We start from the raw sequence: 20,592 nt of genomic DNA on the forward strand, positions 1-20,592 counted from the left end.
ACAGTAGACCAATTACTAACAGATCTAGACACATTTTTATCCACTCTAGAGGAGGTGGGTTGGATTGTCAATCCTCAGAAATCCTGTTTACATCCATCGACCAGAGTACGGTTCCTGGGTGTTATCCTGGACTCGTAGTCACAGGCCACCTTCCTGCCCACAGACAAGATTCAGGCTTTGGGGGTTAAAATCGTGTCCTTCCAGAGGAAGAGAATCTGCTCTGTGAGAGAAGCTATGGGTTTGCTGGGAACATTGACAGCCTGTATCCCATCAGTAATGTGGAGCCAGCTGCTTTCCCGTCCCATGCAGTCCTGGATTCTGGACATCTGGGACAAACAGAAGTCGCCCGATCGCAAGGTTCACATTCTAGGCCACGTAAAGACCTCCTTAAACTGGTGGAAGGTGAGCAGCAATCTCTCACAGGGAGTGGCCTGGAGGAAGTCTCCGTATGTCCACATCAAGACCGATGCCTGCCAGTCGGGCTGGGGTGTAAAGATTGGGGACTCCTATTACCAAGGTTCCTGGGCCCTTTCGGTAAGCAGCCAATCCTCAAACTTCAGGGAGCTGAGTGCAGTGTGGGAAGCTTTAAAGGTGGCGGAAGAGACCCTTCAGAATCACCACCTGAGGATACGGTCTAACAATACGACGACGGTGGCTTACCTCTTGCATCAAGGAGGCACAAAATCAAAGAAGCTCTTAGACCTTTCAAACAGGATATTTCACTGGGCGGAAAGGAATGTGAGGTCTATCTCGGCCACTTACCTCAAAGGGGCTCTCAACCAGGAAGCGGACTACCGCAGTCGTCACACATTGGACCAAACAGAATGGTCCCTAAATCCAGAAGTCTTCAAGATGATAGTAGACAGATGGGGGACACCAGACATAGACTTATTTGTGTCAAAAGACAACAAGAAAGTGAACAGATTCTGTTCCCTGGATCCCAGGGGCAATCCTTGGGTGTTAGACGCATTTGCCACGACATGGGACTGGAACCTGTGTTATGCATTCCCTCCAATACCAATTATTTCGAGAGTAATTCAGAAAATCCTACAAGAGAATTCGACTATCATTCTGGTGACCCCCTTCTGGCCAAAAAGGAGTTGGTTCTCCCTCAAAAGACTCTCAATCTTCCAGCCATGGTCTCTCCCACTCAGGAAAGACCTTCTACATCAAGGGCCGATCCTATATCCCCATCCAGAATTCTTAAAGCTAACAGCCTGGACCCTGAGGTCAGAATACTGAGGCATCAAGGACTTTCAGATAAGGTCATAGTTACTCTCAGGGCCAGTAGGAAAAAGGTAACATCGGCCATATACCTGAAAATCTGGAAGAGGTTCTGCTCTTGGTCAGGGGAATCTTCTCCTAACCTAGTTAGACCAAAGATTCAACAAATCTTAGATTTTCTCCAGCAGGGCCTAGAGTTAGGTCTTAAGCCATCTACTCTAAAAGTACAGGTATCGTCACTCAGCTGTTTCTTTGATGCTGACTGAGCAAATCACAGGTGGATCAGCAGATTCATGAGAGCGGCAGCAAGACTGAGACCCACACTAAAATCACGAGTTCCTTCCTGGAACCTTTAATACCGTTTTAAATGGCCTAACCATGAGTCTGTTCGAACCTCTGGAAGACTGTCCGCTCAAATTTCTATATTTTAAGACAGCCTTTCTGATTGTGATAACATCTGCTAGAAGGCTGGGTGAGATACAGGCGATCTCAATTGGGGAGCTCTATCTTAGAATCCTGGAAGATAGGATAGTACTCAGACTAGACCCAGGGTTCCTTCCCAAGGTGGTATCTGACTTCCACAGAGATCAAGAGATCATTCTCCCGTTATTTTGCAATAATCCAAAAAATAGCGGGGAGAGTTCTTTTCACTCCTTAGATGTTAGACGTACGGTTTTAAAATACTTGGCGGTCACAAAAAAATTCAGGAAGTCCGATAGACTTCTGGTTCAGTTCTCGGGAAAGAACAAAGGGAAGAAGTTATCTAGGTCTTCCATTGCTAGGTGGATTAAGTGCACAATTTCCCATTGCTATTCCTCCAGGGAGTTTCTTGTCCAGCTAACTTAAAAGCGCATTCAACTATAGAGCTATGTCCTCTTCTCAGGCGGAAAGAGCAGGTGCCTCCCTGGAAGACATTTGTAGAGCGGCAACCTGGTCCAGTGTACATACCTTTTTCTAAAGCATTACCGCCTAGATTTTTTGAATACTGCTGATCTATCTTTGGACGTAAAGTTCTTCAGGCAGTTGCCCCCCCCCCCCCCCCCCCTTGATATTATAATTTTGGATATCACCTTGTGGCTGTCATGATGGTGATATGGAAAATCGGAATTGGACTTACCGGTAATTCGGTTTCCATGAGATCACCATGACTGCCCGTTATTCCCTCCCCAATTTATTTTTCCTTTTGTTGAGTACGGATACGAGTCCATACCTGCTAATCAGATAATAAGAATACTATAGATTTGTCTCCATTTTCACGCTGATAATTTTGGAAAGCACTGGTGTTTGGTGGAGAAAGGGGGTATTTTAACCTTTCTCTGTTCCTGCCCCTGCAGAGGTCAGGGGTCAGTCTCCTTGTGGCAGTCATGGTGCTCTCGTGGAAACCGACTTATGTCTACCCCCCCCCCCCCCCCCCGTTGATGACCTCTTCTCAGGATAGGTTATCAATATTAGATTGGCAGGGGACCAACTCCCAATACCCCTGCCGATCAGCTGTTTGAAGAGACAGCAGCGCTCATATATGCGCTGCCTTCTCTTCACTGTTTACCTGCTCGCCGCTGTAACTACCGGGGTGAGAAGGTGTAATTACATCTCAGCCGTCACATTCACTTCAATGGGATGGCTCTGTAATATTCACTTAAATAAGAAGGATCTGTCTTATTGAAGTGAATGGGACACTATAGCTGTAATTACACCTGCTCACTGCAACGGCGAGCAAGTAAACAGTGAAGAAAAGGCAGCGCTCGTACGAGAGCTGCTTTCTCTTCAAACAGCTGATGGGCAGGGGTGCCGGGAGTTGGGTCCTAGACGATCTGATCAATAGCAGAAAAGTGGACAACCCCTTTAAGGCTCCATTCAGACGTGGTAGAATGGGTCCGCATCCGTTCCGCAATTATGCGAAACGGGTGTGGACCCATTCATTCTCTATGGACCTGGAAGAGATGCGGACAGCACACAGTGTACTATCCGCATTTCCGGAACTCGGCCCCGATCTTCCGGCCCGCGGCTCCGGAAAAAAAATAGAGCATGTCCTATTCTTGTCCACAATTGCGGACAAGAATAGGCATTTCTATGGGGGTGCCAGCCAGGTGTATTGCGGATCTGCAATGCACTACGGACGTCTGAATGGAGCCTAAGTGTGAGTTCACTGCAGGTTTGGCTTAATATCAGGTCTATCTGTGTCACAGCTATGCATTGCAGCTAGTGTCTAGCACGAGAGGTTTCACACAAAGTTTCATCACTTTGCCATATGCACTGCATATGTGCTCCTCCATAATTTGCCTGCCAAGAGCAGTTGGTAGAAGCCCCATCGTCACATAACACGTGTACGCACCAATTTTACTTTGATCTTTTTTTTGTAGGTGAGAAAAGCGAGCCAGGAATCTCTACTGATACTTCTAGAGCAAGACCTGATTGATCAAAGCGACCTGGAGAACAAAGTCTGCCCCATCCTGCTGGAACTCTCCACTCCTGACAACGATGACGAATACAAAGTGGAAGCTGTGAACGTGAGTAAAAGGGCAGGAATTAGGAAACTCTCCCTGTTGCAGGTTTACACAAGCGCCTACGTTCTGCATAGTTCTTGTAGATCTGACTACATTACACCGGCATGACAACCAATCCACATGTATGCATCATGTCCGTTCTGCTGCCTAAATAACTTCTCTCTCCCCCCCTCAGATTATCTGTAAAATGATTTCCATGCTCGGCAGGCAGACAGTGGAACAGATGTTACTTCCCCGTTTCTGCGACCTCTGCTGTGACAGCAAATTGTTCCAAGTCCGGAAGGTACAGCAATGTCTTGTTGGTGGCCGTGGACCTAGTAAGGGCAGGATTGAGGCACAAGATCCAAACTCATAGAAATGCAGTAAATCTCAGTGTGTAATGCCTCAAGACCACTGCAAGATTTGTGTAGTACCATGGCCAAACGTAGGCTCAAACATATATTTTACCTATGACACCGACCTAGAGAATTGGTTCTATTACATTTTTGGCATTCTGACAGGCACCCGTTATGTCAGTAGGGTCTATCGGATGGCATTTTGATCCGTTATACCAGTGTTTCCCAACCAGTGTGCCTCCAGCTGTTGCAAAACTACAACTCCCAGCATGCCCAGACAGCCTTTGGCTGTGCGGGAATGCTGGGAGTTGTAGTTTTGCAACAGCTGGAGGCACACTGGTTGGGAAACACTGAGTTATACAATGGTTCCTACACAGTGTCTATGCTTTTGTTGTGTACAAAGCTTTATAGATTGACGTCGGTCATATAAGAGCACCGGTCTGATGTCTAGTTGTGCTGGGATGCAGTGACGTGTCGGTTCCATGTTTCATCTATGTAGAATTTTTAAGTTTTTTATAATACAGCCCATTGCCTGGACTGCAGTACTGAGAGTTTTTCATGACGCCATGTCCCCTTATGATCTTGGTGCAGTGTTGTCTTGGTGACCTCACGTGATGGTAGTCAGAAGAAGGGACATGTTGTCATCAGGTTCCTCAGTAGTGCAGCTTTTACAGTTTGGGCTTTTCAGGGTTTCCCAACAGATGCCTCCAATGTATGCCACTGTATAGGCATACAGTGGCATATGTCACCTGTAGACTCCTGTGTAAAAAAATAAATAAATAAATACCTTGCAGTATGCATTGTTTTACTAAATGCCTTAAAACAAGGTTTTTAATGCATACTGGTCCAGTGGAGGCCTCTGGATCACTGAAGGCCTATGCGTACATTTGAAATATACACTGGGAACTTTTCCATGGTACCATGTGAATACACCAAAGGGCACTTTTTTTTTGGTAGGTCTCCTTTTGAAAAAAAAAGAGGAAAAAAACAACTTATGTAGAACAGCCAAACTGTTGTAATGTTTGCTGGAAAGAATGCCGATCGAATATGTTGCTGTGGGCAGCAGATTATTCAGCACAACAGTTTTGTGACTTGTGCATTCTTCCTTACCTCCAACTACATCAGGATAACAGTGACATTGTTCGTAGTGTCACTTTGCCTTTGTTCTGACTGATGTCATGTCTGTGTATCATCTGATCTTCTCTAGTGAACTTCATAATGTCACATATTGGAAGGTTCGGCTACACAGTCGCGGCTTTGTTTCTCAGTATAAAAACCAGTTAAACCAGTTAAAGAATCTGTTCTATTCAGGCAGTAGGTATACAGAACGGTGTGGTAGTCTGGAATCTCACAACACCTGCTTCACAGGTCAATTTCTGCTCCAGATGTTGCCACTGCACGTGGATGACATTTGGTAAAAGCTGATTTTTGCTGCCTGCAATTCCGTGGGGTATCCGCCACAAGAGAACATAACCTAAATGGTTATACCCAGACTCCGCTTATGAAAAAGAACAGTCATTGTGATTTCATTTCTAATCGTATTTGAGTTTGCACACTAATTAGGATGTCAGGCCTTTGTGTGCTGATCTCTGGAGGAAAGATAGTCTGCTCAGTACTTACCCTCCCTTCTGCTATCAATTCCACCATCATCGCCGCTCTAATGTGACTGCCAGAACTGGATGCGGACACTCAGGCTCAGATCTCAACCACCTGTGTTCCTGAGACTTCCTGTTCAGCCACATTTACCAGATGCCTTCCCGAGTTCAGCCGCATTTACCACCTGTGTCCCTGAGCCTTCCTGTTCAGCCGCATTTACAGTATACAGCTGACCAGGAAGACTAAGGAACACATCTCGTCAAGAACTGAGCAGAAAAGCGCACATCAAGTCCCAGCGGTCAAGTCAGTGCAGTGGAGTAGGCGAAATTGGCGGCGCGAAGGAGGGCAAGCACTGAGCAAACAGTGTTCCCTCTAGAGGGCAGCACACAGAAGGATTTTCACCAAAGTCCGGAGAACCACTTTACTACCTACTTTTTCCCTTCACCCATGACAGCACCATAGAGAGATGGATCCGCCTCCACAAATGGACAGGAAGCCCCAGAGCAATCAAAAAGGGAACACCCACTTCCTCCCTCAGTGTGTGGAAACAAGGAACACCTTTTGAACTTAGGTTATACAGCGAAAATTTGTGTTGTGTGGTTGGTATGAATCTGTCTGGTACCTTTAGCATGATAGGTTTGAATATTTGTTTGACTTCAGGACCTGGCTGACTGCCTCTTGGCTTCAGGGCCTGGCTGACTGCCTCTTGGCTTCAGGGCCTGGCTGACTGCCTAATGGTTTTTGAGGCCTGATAGCTTGGGGCCTGGTTGGATGCCTATTGGCATCAGGCTGAATGCCTTTGATCTTATGTTGGTTTCCATTGAATTCCGATGCCCTGTGTATGCTTGGCTGTATGCCTTTGTGGCTATGCCTGTCTGGCTGAACTTTTTTGCATCTATGCCAGCTTCGTTGAACGCTTGGTTGGCGGTCCACTTGTGCATCTATGTTTGCTTAGCTGAATGTCATGCATCTATACCTGCTTCGTTGAAAGCCTAGTCGGCTGGAGGACTGACTGCGAGTCGTTGCCTGGTCGGCTGGCGGACTGACTGCGAGTCGTTGCCTGGTCGGCTGGCGGACTGACTGCGAGTCGTTGCCTGGTCGGCTGCGAAAATGATGGCTGCCTGGAGCCACGGACTTTCAGGTTCACTGCCTTGAGCCTGTGGTGATAAAAAAAAAATGTCAGTCTCTGTGGGCGACCATGGTGGCAGTCTGCATGATGAACTGGTTCTGTGGCTATGCCTGATTTACAGTTTGTAGTCTAATGATCTACAATAAGCATAGTACACCTACAAGGCCCTATAAGTCTCCTTGTTGGGAGTGAAGATATGGGCTGGACCATGTTGTTTGGATGGCCTACAGGACATATGGCGTACCAACAAAGCCCTATATGGCTCCTAGTTGGGAGTAAGAAGATGGGCTGGTCCATTTAGTCTGAATGGCATACAGGAGGTATGGCTCACCTGCAAAACCCTATAAACACTTACCGCCGACCTAGATCTTCACAGGGAGTCCCTGGTGGGTCGGCGGTTGTCTGCTGGGGTCCTTCGTGCAGTCATTTGCAGTGTTGGGGTCCTTAGGAGGTCTGAAGGGTCCAGGGGGCTCTTTGGACCTCTTGCAGGAGAACCGTGAGCTCCTCCAGATAAGGGATTGATGCCACGGTAGGGTTCCATCATGGATGCCAGGTTGCAAGAAAATTTGGAGATTTTGGCATCTGAAGTTCTTCTGGTCCTCCAGTGGATCTTGGATCACTGGGTGAGGAGCATGCCGGGTGAGTTCCCCGCTACGTGCTCCCTGAAATTTCAACAGTGCAGGTGGCGTGCCTTGGAAGGGCCTTTCCTGAGGAAGAAGCATCTGTCACTGAAAATAATTGCACCAAAGGAATTGATGTTCAGCAATCATCTTCAGCTTGATCGTTCTGCGTCAAGATAAGTACTTCTCTAAGATGTGTTGTTAAATCTGTTAGGATTTATGTTAACACTTGATGAGAAACCCATATAAGATTTATTTTAATAGATTATCCTGGGTTTAAGATATAATGTTGAAATTCCTAGGTTAGGATGTTTATTGTTCCCACTTTTTTAGTTGGACCTCTTGTTAGCATTGGGGTCTTCATAGCTTAGGATTACTTTTCAAGCACTTTCCTCCCGAGGGTTGTTTATATCTCTGGTAGTCGATCTTTCTATGGTGCTGTCATGGGTGAAGGGAAAAATTATAATTACATTTACTGGTAATTGGATTTTCCAGAACCCATGACAGCAGCCTTCTAATTCACTCCCTGGTGCTTATGGTTAATGAAAATTGTTTCTGTCTTTCAAAGAAAAAGGAAGAATGCGGTTATAGGAATTCTTTTTTGTATGGCTCCTACTGAATCTACTCTGGAATCAACACTGAGGGAGGAAGTGGGTTTTCCCTTTTTGATTGCTCTGGGGCTTCCTGTCCAGTTGTGGAGGCAGTTCCATCTCTCTATGGTGCTGTCATGGGTTCTGGAAAATCCAATTGCCGGTAAGGGTAATTATCATTTTTACTACTTTTTTGCATGGAGGTCCAACATTTTGTGCGATTTTTAACTTCTTGATATTTCTTTTTATAATGGTTAAAGATTAGTGTTGAGCGAACTTGTGTTTTAAGTTCGGCGTCTAAAGTTCGGGTTATCGAAGAATCGCGTTATGGATTCCGCTATCACGGACTATAACAGAATTTAGAATCGATAACCCGAAGCTAACCTTTAGACGCCGAACTTAAAACACAAGTTCGCTCAACACTATTAAAGATCTTTCTCACTCTCAACACCTTTTTACCTGGCATAAATTTCTGGCTGCCTGCAACCACTACAGTATGTAGTAAAATCATAATCTCCCACTAGTGGTGACTGCAAGCAGCCAGAAATGTATCAAATAGCTATGCAGGTGATATGTAGCTCAGTATTAGGGGGGAAAAAAGACTCCAGCCGCTAATAAAGGGGTTTATGGGCGTTAAATATCGATCACCTGTCCGCAGGGTATGTCAACGATACCAGATCATGGGTCTCTGACTCTTGGAAACCTGGCCGATCAGCTCCCTAGGGGGGCTGGTCACATATTTAATGTGTATGGGAGTGCACAGACTCTCCTTGTACAGGAGATGTTTGGGGAGAGAATGGTCAGACGTGTTGAATTTCAACAGCTGATCCTTTTATTCTGGCAGGACATAACATTTTTTGTGGGAGTTCTACTTTAATGGGGAGAGGGAAGTAAGGCAGTGGCAAAGGTGCATGATGTAATCTGTAGTGAATGTGATCTTCTCATGAGTGACTGTATTTGTGAGCTATCCCCTCTCTTCTAATTGTAGCTGTATCTCTGATCTCCAACTGACACAGTACAGGAAGCCAGTTACGTCTCTATTCATTTCTAGGAGAGTGAGGCTCCCATAGGAATACATAGAGAAACTGACTTCCTGTCCACACATAAGATGCTGTGTCAGTTGGTGAGTCTGATTGCTGGTCACATGGCACAGATGAGAAGCAGAAGGGAGGTTATAACTCACAAATACAGCCACTGGTAAGAAAATGACATTCACTACAGATTACATCATGTACCTTTCCAACAGGTCAGAGGTAGAGATGAGCGAACTTCTGTTTTAAGTTCGGCGTCTAAAGTTCGGCTTCCGGTTAGCGGAGGATCCCGATATGGATTCCGAATTCCGTTGTGGTCCGTGGTAGCGGAATCAATAATGGCCATGATTGATTCCGCTACCACGGACCACAACGGAATTCGGAATCCATATCGGGATCCTCCGCTAACCGGAAGCCGAACTTTAGACGCCGAACTTAAAACAGAAGTTCGCTCATCTCTAGTCAGAGGATAACATTTTTTTTGCGGGAGTTCTCCTTTAATAGAGCCAAGCATGCAGGTGTGTGAAAAGGGACACTATTGCGAGGCTTCTTGGTGGAAGATTCCTTTTAATGACATGTTATTACATATTGAAGGAAAAGTTTATTTTTTTTTATTTTTTTAGGTCTGTGCAGCAAACTTTGGAGATGTATGCAATGCCGTTGGCCAGGAAGCTACTGAGAAGTTTTTGGTAGGAGAATTTACTTTACCTAACCATATCGTTTTGACCATGTACTTTAAAGTAGATCTCTGAATGTTAGGGGTGCACCGAAATTCCGGCAGCCGAAAATCGGCCGAAAATGCACCTAATCCATTTCGGCCGATATTGTTACATATCGGCCGAAAATATGGGGTGTGGGATTTGTCACCCACCAAGTAGCTCACCATCTGCGGGCGGGCGCCGGGCGGGCGGTCACTGCATCTTTATTTTACCTTACAATCGTGACGCTCCAGTAACAACTCTGCAGGCAGAGCGGAGGGCGGCGTAACGTCACTTACTCACGTGACGCGCCTGCTCTGCCTCCTTCATTCATAAAGTGGGCGGAGCAGGTGCGTCACGTGAGTAAGTGACGTTACGCCGCCCTCCGCTCTGCCTGCAGAGTTGTTACTGGAGCGTTACGATTGTAAGGTAAAATAAAGATGCAGTGAGTGATTAGTCTGCTGTGAGCAGCAGGGCCAGGGCTGTTATGGGTAGGGGGATCGGTCTATGGCACTGCTATGGGGAGGGGGGATCTGTGCACTGTTATGGGGAAAGGGATCTGTGCACTGTTATGGGGAAAGGGATCTGTGCACTGTTATGGGGAAAGGGATCTGTGCACTGTTATGGGGAAAGGGATCTGTGCACTGTTATGGGGAAAGGGATCTGTGCACTGTTATGGGGAAAGGGATCTGTGCACTGTTATGCCCATAACAGTGCACATATCCCCTTTCCATAACAGTGCACAGATCCCCCTCTCCATAACAGTGCACATATCCCCCTCTCCATAACAGCGCCACCCACAGATCCCCCTCTCCATAACAGCGCCACCCACAGATCCACCTCTCCATAACAGAGCCACCCACAGATCCCCCTCTCCATAACAGCGCCACCCACAGATCCCCCTCTCCATAACAGCGCCACCCACAGATCCCCCTCTCCATAACAGCGCCACCCACAGATCCCCCTCTCCATAACAGAGCCACCCACAGATCCCCCTCTCCATAACAGCGCCACCCACAGATCCCCCTCTCCATAACAGCGCCACCCACAGATCCCCCTCTCCATAACAGCGCCACCCACAGATCCCCCTCTCCATAACAGCGCCACCCACAGATCCCCCTCTCCATAACAGCGCCACCCACAGATCCCCCTCTCCATAACAGCGCCACCCACAGATCCCTCTCTCCATAACAGCGCCACCCACAGATCCCCCTCTCCATAACAGCGCCACCCACAGATCCCCCTCTCCATAACAGCGCCACCCACAGATGAATTTCATTCATGAAAAAGAATTCTTAATAAAATCATTTAAAAAAAAGTATTTTAAAAGTATTTGGGCAAAAAGGCAGTTTCGTTTTTGGTCAAGGGCATCCTGAATTTTCGGTTTCGGACCAGAATTTTCATTTCGGTGCACCCCTACTGAATGTTGGTGGTCATGTTTGATTTGATGTTCCATGTGACGGTTATCATACATGCATTGTTTTTTGGGGACACAATGAGGCATCTGTCACATGAAGGAGTTAACAGTAGATGCCAGAGGAATAATGGGAACCTGGTATTTATTATAGATAAGTATAGCTTATCTAATGATGGTTGTCTTTGCAGATCCCTAAGTTTCTTGAGCTGTGTTCTGACAGCGCTTGGGGGATGCGTAAAGTGTGTGCAGAATGCTTCATGGCTGTGTCCTACACAACATCCAGCGAGGTCAGAAGAACCAAACTCTCACCTCTGTTCATAAACCTGATCAGCGATCCCTGCCGCTGGGTAAGTTGCTCATTTTCCACTTACTATTTAGCGTGTCTGTTGGCAGTTTTGACCTCTCAACTTAGAAACATACCTTTTGTGGATGGTCATACCAAGAAAAAGGAGGTGTAGTTAACCCTGCGCTACAATCCATAGTGTCTGCTGAGGAGTTTCCTAACTGTGAAATGAACATTTGGCGCAGTGGATAACACTGATTCCTTGCAGCGCTGGGTTTCTAATCCTACCAAGGGCAATATTTGGATGGAGTATGTATCTTCTCTCTGTATTGGAGTTTCCTCCAGGTGTTTGTCTCCCACATGCCAAAAACATACAAATAGGTGAAAGGGATTTTCCAAGTAGGTATACCTTATTTTTCGCTTTATAAGACGCACAGGATAATAATACACACCAAGGTTTTAGAGGAGGAAAATTGAAAAAAAAAATCTGAGCCCCATATCAGGCCTCCGATCAGAGCCCCGCATATCAGGCCTCCGATCAGAGCCCCGCATATCAGGCCTCCGATCAGAGCCCCGCATATCAGGCCTCCGATCAGAGCCCCGCATATCAGGCCTCCGATCAGAGCCCCGCATATCAGGCCTCCGATCAGAGCCAAAAATAAATAAATGAACTTTCCTCTCTGGACGGTGCCACCAGTCTGCACATCCAGCTGGTCTTCCAGCACTCGCCACTTCCTGGCCTTCTCTGGGCCTGAACTGCACTGTGACCTGACGTCGCACAGTAATAGTACGCTCACGATGTTCTAACACTGTGTGCAGTCAGGACAGTGCAGTACGGGCCCAGAGAAGATCAGGAAGCAGTGAGTACAGCCAACCCTGACAGCGCTACACTCACTGCTCCCTGCACCTCCTGCATACTAGAGATCGCTTCCATAATGGAAGCACTCACTAGTATTCGCTTTATAAGATGCACTGCCATCTCCCCACTACTTTTGGGGGAAAAAACTGCATCTATAAAGAGAAAAATACAGTCATTTTTGTTTTCACAAAATGACCAGAAAGAGGTAAAAACAGAAAAAAAAAAGTATTGCTGATGTTTTGGTGCTGCTCTCGTTCCCGCTGCTTCACACTTCCTGGTCCAGGAAACGGCTCAGCCAATTTCCTGTGTGTTGAGGGGTCAAAAACTCCCAAGAGTTTGCTCGGGATCTCATCATCTACAGATTACAGTAATGATTTATAACCCGGGAAGAATAGTATATATCACTGTATTATCCAAATTTTAGATGAGGTTATCATCCGTAGATACTAGTACTGTATGACAATGTAACCAGGGCTGTCTGGCGGGGCTGGGGGAGATACTTTCAGGTATTTATACATTGATTCAGTAAGCCAAGGGCAACAGAATGTCATCTACTAAATGTTTCTTTTAAAACTAATATCAGTGGTGCCGTTCCTAGCAGTTTGGCTTTACCTTGGCATTTAAAATTCTACCATCATCAGCAAGGCAGGAGACATTATATTTTATCGTCTCTGACAATGTAGTATTTCCTATTTCTCCTTGCTTCAATGGAGCATGCCCTTTAATTCCACTACTATGGGCAGAAGCACCATGTCTACTTTACAGGAAGCGGATTGGCCAGTGGGCACAAGGTTTGCCAGTGGGCAGGAGAGAGAGGAGTGCTGCAGAGCAGATGTAGTCCGTCAGTTTTCACAAAATAAGTGCTTCCAAATAGCAAATTGCTGACAGCAGGCTGGAAATTTATAATGCTGGCGTCAGAGAGATGCACTCGTTAACAGAGAGACTGCTCAGATTGGAGACGCTAAGAGGCTCACATCACCAAGCGAACGGGAAACCTAATGATTCAGAACTTTTCCTTTGTTAGCACTCAAGAAATTGCGGGAGGGCCATTACATTTATCTCTGCTTTATGTACCAGTGTTATTCCTGCCTGGAATTGTGTGCATTCACTTGGAATTTATTTTTATAGTTTTATGTTTTTGTTTTTGAGTTGTTTATTTATTTTTTGTTTTGTTTTCTGGAATAGGCTGGTGTTCTCCCCCCCCTCATTAGCCTGCGTGCAAAGTGCATCACGATGAGCTTGCATTCTGGTTACTAAGATGATAACTTTTCTCCGTTTTATGTCACAGGTTCGTCAAACTGCATTTCAGTCTTTGGGACCGTTTATCTCCACCTTCGCTAACCCATCATCTGCCGGTTTATATGTGAAGGAAGATGGAACACTGAGCATAAGGCCACCGACAGATGACATGGTAACTGGTTCCAGTGCTATAGAGAGTGCACCTTGTGGCTCCAGGTAAGACCGGCGATATGAGTCTTCTGCTTTAAAATACAGATTGTGGATATTCATAGGGGACAAAGCACAATTTGGTATAAACCCTCCTGCAGGTTAAAGGGGTTTTCTGAGGTTTTAACTGATGACTTATCCTCTGGATAGGTCATCAGTATCTGATCGGTGGCGGTCTGACATCCGAGACACTTGCCGATCAGCTCTTTAAAGGGTTTCTACCACCAGAAATACTGTTATGTAGCTGACTGATATAGCGATGCGCTAATGTCAGCACTACATAAGTGTGTTTCTAACGTTAGTCCCTGCAGCCGTTTTTGTAAAATAAGCACTTTTATTATATGCTAATGAGCCTCTAGGTGCTATGTGGGCGTAAAATCAGCACCTAGAGGCTCCGTCCACTCACCCATTATGCTGCCCAGTCCAGTGTTGTGCCCGCCCAACTCCTCTTGATTGATGGCACGGTCCGCCGCATCGCTGCCGAAATCCCGCGCCTGCGCCGTTCACTTCTGTCTTCGGCGCAGTGAGTGAAGGCCGCTCTCCTGATGCCGGCTTCCTCACTGTGACGTAGTCTGCGCAGGCGCAATGAGGAATCCGGCACCAGGATCGCATCATTCACTCACTGCGCCGAAGACAGAAGTGAACGGCGCGGGATTTCGGCAGCGATGCGGCGGACCGTGCCATCAATCAAGAGGAGCGGGGCGGGCAGAACAGAGGACCTGGGCGGGATAATGGGTGAGTGGACGGAGCCTTTAGGTGCTGATTTTACGCCCACATAGCACCTAGAGGCTCATTAGCATATAATAAAAGTGCTTTTTTAACAAAAACGGCTGCAGGGACTAACGTTAGAAACACACTGTTATGTAGTGCTGACATTAGCGCATCGCTAATGTCAGTCAGCTACATAACAGTATTTCTGGTGGTAGAAACCCTTTAAGAAGGCACCAGCACACACAGTAGCACCACTGCCTTCTCCAGCGTTATCTATGCTGATAAATGTGACGTCACATGGCCTAGGATCAGCTTAGACCCATTGAAGTGAATTGGGCTGAGCTGCGATACTAAGCACAGCCGCTATACAATGATGTGCTTGGTGAGCTGTGAGAAGGCCGTGGCACTACTGCGAGCTCCAGTCCCTTCTCAACCAGCTGATCAGCAGGGGTCCCGGGTGTCAGATCCCCACCAATCAGATACTGATGACCTTATCCGTGTAAAAAAGTTGGAAAACCCCTTTAATGAGTTTTTAGCCTAGTGTCTGTAGGAGGCAGACTCATCACACACCATCATTAATAGGTGATCCTTTCTTTAGTCCCTTTTTCCGTTATGGCCAGTACATAGACACAGAAGGGGTTAGCTATTGAAATAAGCAAAACTTTAGGTGCAAGAAAAATAATTTCTCGCCCAGTTTCCTTGGGGGACACAGAAGACCTTGGGTATAGCTCATCTCCCTAGGAGGCGTGACACTAAGTGAAGACTGTTAAGCCCCTCCTCCACAGCTATACCCTCAGCCTGGAGAGAGAGACTGCCAGTTTTTGCTTAGTGTCCAAGGAGGCAAGACACTCCCTGCTCTGCAGGGCTGCTTTCTCCTTGTTTCAATTTTAGTTTTTTACTTTTTTATTTTATTTTTGTTCCAGATCATCAGGGATAACAGAGACGCACTAGACCTCTCTGTTCTCCCGGGGTTGAGCTGCGCCAGTGCCGGTCACCCGCACTGCTGCCTCCCCCACAGAAGGCAAGGTGGATCAGGGCAGCCTCGCTCCCCTACATCCCGCCAGCGCAAGGGTCGCCCGCACGCCAAGTCCCTCTCCCAGCGTCCTGCCACTACGGTGCCAGTAGCTGAAGGGGCGACCCTGCTGGAACGGACCGAGGGTGAAGACGACTATGGTGAGAGAGAGGCTTCTCCAGCCCTACGTCCCCCGTCCCCCCCCGGTCTCCTGCGTGCCTGACCCTATACTGGGCCTATGGACCCTTCTGCCCATGCTAGACCTAGGCTGGCTCCTGGGCTGTCGCAGGGCGACATTCTGCTCCCTCTCTCCTGGCCTCCAGGACATTGGCACCCTTCTCCCTACAAGAAGAATGCCTAGGGAGCTGCGGAGGTCCGCAACTAGCTGCCCCTGATGGAGGGGTTATGCAGGCGTCCACCCTCACAGACCCGGTCTCAGGGTCCCCCTCCCTCTTACCGGCCACTACTTCAGGGCCAGAGGGCCCGCGCCTTGCTGCCACTGACCCTCCCTACTCTCACGGACACCGTTCCAGGGGAAAGGAGGTTGTAGCTGCCGGCCATATGGAGCGCTGTTCTAGGCAGGTGCCCGCTCCAGGGGTGAAATGGCTGCCGGGTGCAGGGTCCTCACTTCCGGACAGCTGGGTGGGCACCGTGGCCTGCAAAATGAGCGCTTCAACAGCCCCGGCCGACCGTCGGAACAAAACTTGTGTTCCACTTCAAGGCCGCGATCCCGCTCTATCCGGGTCCCCGGCTCGCGGGGTGGGCACCCGCGGCCGGTATGTGCCGCTCCGTAGGCCCGGCTGGTACTTTAAGTACTGTGCGGCCCCGGTCATCCGGGCGCCGCTAAAAATTTAGGCCCCGGCTCTTACGGCCCGCGGGGTGGGCACCCGCGGCCGGTATGTGCCGCTCCGTAGGCCGGCCGGTACTTTAAATACTGTGCGGCCCCGGTCAGCCGGGCGCCGCTAAAAATTTAGGCCCCAGCTTCACGCTACTAGGCCGCAAATTCAGGCCTCTGTTGGAGGGGGCTGGAACTTCTCCAGGCGCGAATTCTTCCCGCCTGGAGGTTCCCCCGCCCCCAGAGGATCGCAGTGCCGCCCCCCAGGCCGGATCCCTGTTAACCCTTTGGGTACAGGCCGGCTTCCGATGAGCCTGTATGGGTGGATCTGTGCCCTGTAGGTGGCCCCCCCTTTTATTTTATTTTTTTCTGCCTCAGTGAGGCTGTGTGTTAAAAAAAAAAAAAAAAAGAAAGTTTTTATATATATATATGACTTGTGGGCTGCGCAGGACGCTGCAGCCTCATCTCAGAGTGCTGCCTGTATACATGCCCCCCTTCCATAGGCGGCATGGTGTCGCGCTCCCCGGCTGCGGCGCTGCCAGGGTCTTTTTTCCCCTTCTAGGTGGTTTTCTTGCCCTTTCCGCGCTACGGCGCTGGTCAAGTGCATGCCTTTTCTGTAGGCAACATTCGTCACCCTCTCCAGTTATGGTGCCTGCCATGTGCAGGACCCCCCTCCTGGGCGGGATACTGCACTCTCCCTAACTGCGGGTTGGCCTTGTGCATGATCCCCCTTTCATTGGCGGCCTACTGCAGTTTCTCCGGATACAATGCTGGCCATGTGCACGACCCCCTTCCATAGGTGGAACACGGCACTCTCACTGGGTTCGCTGCTGGCCATGTGCGTGCCCCCCTTCCATAGGTGGAACACGGCACTCTCACTGGATTCGCTGCCTGCCATAGGCATGACTCCCTTCTGTGGACGGCATTCGGCACTCTCACTGGATTCACTGTCAGCCATGTGCATGACCACCTTACATAGGCGGTATGATGTACTCTCATTGGATTCACTGCCGGCCTTGGGTATGCCTCCTTCCCGGGTGGCGGCATACATACACTCCCTCGGTCGGTGGTTGTTCTCTCGCCGGTACATTGTTGGCCATGTGCATGACCCCTATACATAGCGGGGTGCTTGCACTCTCTCTGGATCCGCGGCCGGCCATATGCATGACCCCTCTTCTGTGGGCGGTGTACGCACTCTCACTGGATTCGCTGCCGGCCATGGGCATGCCTCCTTCGGTGGCATACACACTTTCTCACCGACTGCTCGCATTCTCCCTGGATGCGATGCTGGACATGTGCATGACCCCCCCCCTTCCTTTTCTGGGCGGCATACTACACTCTCACCAGATACGTTGCTGGCCTTGAGCATGGCCTCTAACATGGGTGGAACGCTTGCGCTTCCATTGGATACGGTGCTGGCCTTGTGCGTGACCACCCCTCATTCCATGGGTGGAATTTTGCACGCTCACAAGATTCAAGGCTGTCCTTGTATGTGCTGTACTGGACTTGCACATGTTCCCCTTCATTGGCGGAGTAGTTACACTCTCACGAAATTTCGGGTTGGGTGAATTGTTGCACACTCACTTAATGCTAAGATAGCCCTGTGCATGCCCCCCTTTTTCACTAGGTGGACCTCCTGCGTTCCTGCTGGATACTGTGTGGCCATGTGCATGGCGCCTTTCTGGGCGAAGTATGGTATGCCCTACTTCTCTGACGTAGGTACGGCCTTGGGCATCACCCCCTTTTTGGGGCAGGCCTTTGCATTCTTGCCCACTGCAGTTTGCCAGGTACATTTCCCCCCTTTTTCGGGGCGGTCAGTTTGCGTTCCATCGCATACCATACTAGTCTTGTGCATAACTCCTTTCAGTTTGCACTCCCGTAGATACTGTGGCACTCTGTGGCTGGCCCTCTTCGCTGAGTGATATATTTTTGCAGTGAGCGGACGTTCTTGTGCGTTGTTTCCTTCTCGTCCCGTAGGTGGGTTGGCCTTCTCACTGCTTACGGGGCTACTCGTACGTATGCCTCCTTTCCTCCTGCGACATACTTTTTCTCTTGGGATACGATGATTGCCGCAAGCCTTGCACTATTCTCTAAGGAGATCATTCTGTCCATCTGTGTAAGCCTAAGGTGTTGTCCAATAAACAACAAATGAATACCTTATATTTAAGTAGACGGGCTCTACTGTTCGCTACTGCACAGAGCTGGGTGGTACTCATTCATTTCGTTGGCCCATTTGTCCTTCCGCGGCATTGTTTCCCTGTGCTAGTGGTCACATGGTCGAGAGCGCTGTCTGCAGCGCCCTTCGCATTTTATGTTGGCTCTGGCGGGACTACGGTCCCCTCGCCTAATACCATTTCCTCCTCTTCGGGTGCAGTGTGGTATGATTCTTTCCGGATTGGCGCCCTCGGTGCTTCAGTCTGATCTGCTACCAGGTTCGGGCCGCTATTCTTGGGAAGGTCACCCAACTTCTCTTGGGTGCTCGCTTATACAGGTCTGGGGGACCTCCACCTTGGGTTCTTCAGGGTATTCGCCTTCTGCGAGGCGGTGAACCGGGCGTCTCTGTGTAGCGGTGTTCTGCTTTTGAGCTGTCCTATGGCCTCTCTGTTGCCCACTCCCCCTTTCGGTTGGAGGGTGTTATACCGGCCTCTGTCTCGCCTGCCTTTTCTCGCCGGCTCTGTTTGGCTCCCACTCGGTACAGATCATTCCGATGTGGCGTCTGTTCCGGCCACGCTTCAGAGGCTGTTCCTTCACTGCCCTTCCCTCTGGGGAAAGCATGGTTGTTCATGTGGATGGTTCTGGTGTTCCTTTTGAGTCTCCCTTGTCCACACTGGCTGTACTAGCTGTGTGCCTAGTTACCGGGTCTACAGTTTTCTGTCCTCCCGCTGGGTGCAGATTGCGTTTTTTCCATTTTAGGCAATGTTTCTGCTTTGGATTCACCTTCTCGGTAACTTGGGAGGACTACCATTTGGTCAGGATTGTCTTTTAAATCTCCCACACCGGAACTGTAGTCCGTCTTCCTGTGGTGGCTACATTGGCTTCGGCTTTAGCCTGTCTTGTCCTGGCGGTTGCTGGGCGGACCCTTCGGTTCCTGTCCGTTTGTCCTTCTGCTTCCCCACTCTGGGGGGATACGGGACAACCTTGCTCGGGGGCCGACGGGACCAGTTCTACCGACTGTTCTACCCGTGTTACGGGTCTGCGCCTGATCATTGGGTTTTCACCCGCTTGCCCAGGCAACTCTAGTGGGCTCGCTAGTGTTCGCTTCTAGCCGAGTTTTTCGTCCAGGATCTGTGGTAGGACTTAGGGTTTTACCTGGGGTTCTGTGGGAAGCTGGGCGTTCCCCCACTCTGCCTTTCTCCATGGTTCTGTCTTTCTCCAGTCCGGCCTGGACCTGGGGCTGGGACTCTGTTGCTTGAAGTATCAAGTGTCATTCCTGTCCTTCCTCTTTCAGCGTTCCCAGGCCCTCTGGGCCTGTCAGGAACTTCTTCCATGGAGCGGCTCTTGGGTTCCTTTGTACTGTCCTCCGGTACCGTCCTGGGAACTACATACTAGGCTCTTGGCGCTCCAATTTTTCCTTGGAGCCGTTACAGAAGTTCCCTCTACTAACAGTTGGGTTTCTGTAGCCATCGTGTCTCTGATGGGTGCCTGAGTGGCGGCCCTTCTTGTTCCGAGCCTTCTGTCTTCCCCCAGGACAGGGCTGTTCTCCATTCCGTCTCTTCCTTCCTTCTGAAGATGGTGTTTGTCTTTCATTTCATTGAGGCAGTCGTCCTCCCCTTCCCACCCCAGGGAACGTTGGAGATCTCCGACTCTTGTCGACATTCGGTCTCTTGTGTTTCCAGGAGGTCCGTGCAAAGGGTTGACGGCCTCCAGGGTGGCTTTCCTCCGCTTTCTCAGAGTGGCTCTTGTTGTGGTTGCCGCACCAAGGGCAGGGTTCTGCTTTTGGTGTCACCATTCATTTGGCCAGAGTTGTCGGTTTTTTCCTGGGCCGGAGGCATTAGGCTTCGGCCATGCATTTGTGCAAGGCGGTCACTGGTCTTCCTTGCACACCTTACCGAGTTCTACAGGGTGCATACTCGGGCTTCGGCGTATGCTGTTTCAGGCCGCCTGGTCTGCAGGCGGCGGGTTTTTTGATGCCTTCGGGTGCTTCGCCTTGGTGCTGTGGTCCCTCCCCCTTTGGACTGCTTTTGAACGTCCCAAGGTCTTCTGTGTCCCCCAAGGAAACTGGGCGAGAAAACGAGATTTTTGTATAACTTACCAGTAAAATCTCTTTCTCGCTCTTTCCTTGGGGGACACAGCACCCACCCA

General features: G+C 49.2%; 1 protein-coding gene across 1 annotated transcript in view; it reads left to right on the forward strand.

Moving 5' to 3' along the window:
* LOC121004308 (serine/threonine-protein phosphatase 4 regulatory subunit 1-like) overlaps positions 1–20,592 on the forward strand; it is a 55,327-nt gene that overhangs the window by 19,054 nt on the left and 15,681 nt on the right. The window contains exons 6-10 of the mRNA XM_040436485.1: positions 3,585–3,731; positions 3,904–4,011; positions 9,653–9,718; positions 11,333–11,491; positions 13,575–13,741. Of these exons, the coding sequence (XP_040292419.1) occupies positions 3,585–3,731; positions 3,904–4,011; positions 9,653–9,718; positions 11,333–11,491; positions 13,575–13,741 (647 nt within the window). The remainder of the gene's footprint in view (positions 1–3,584; positions 3,732–3,903; positions 4,012–9,652; positions 9,719–11,332; positions 11,492–13,574; positions 13,742–20,592) is intronic.

This window comes from Bufo bufo, chromosome 6, assembly GCF_905171765.1.
Source record: "Bufo bufo chromosome 6, aBufBuf1.1, whole genome shotgun sequence".
Taxonomy (NCBI): domain Eukaryota; kingdom Metazoa; phylum Chordata; class Amphibia; order Anura; family Bufonidae; genus Bufo; species Bufo bufo.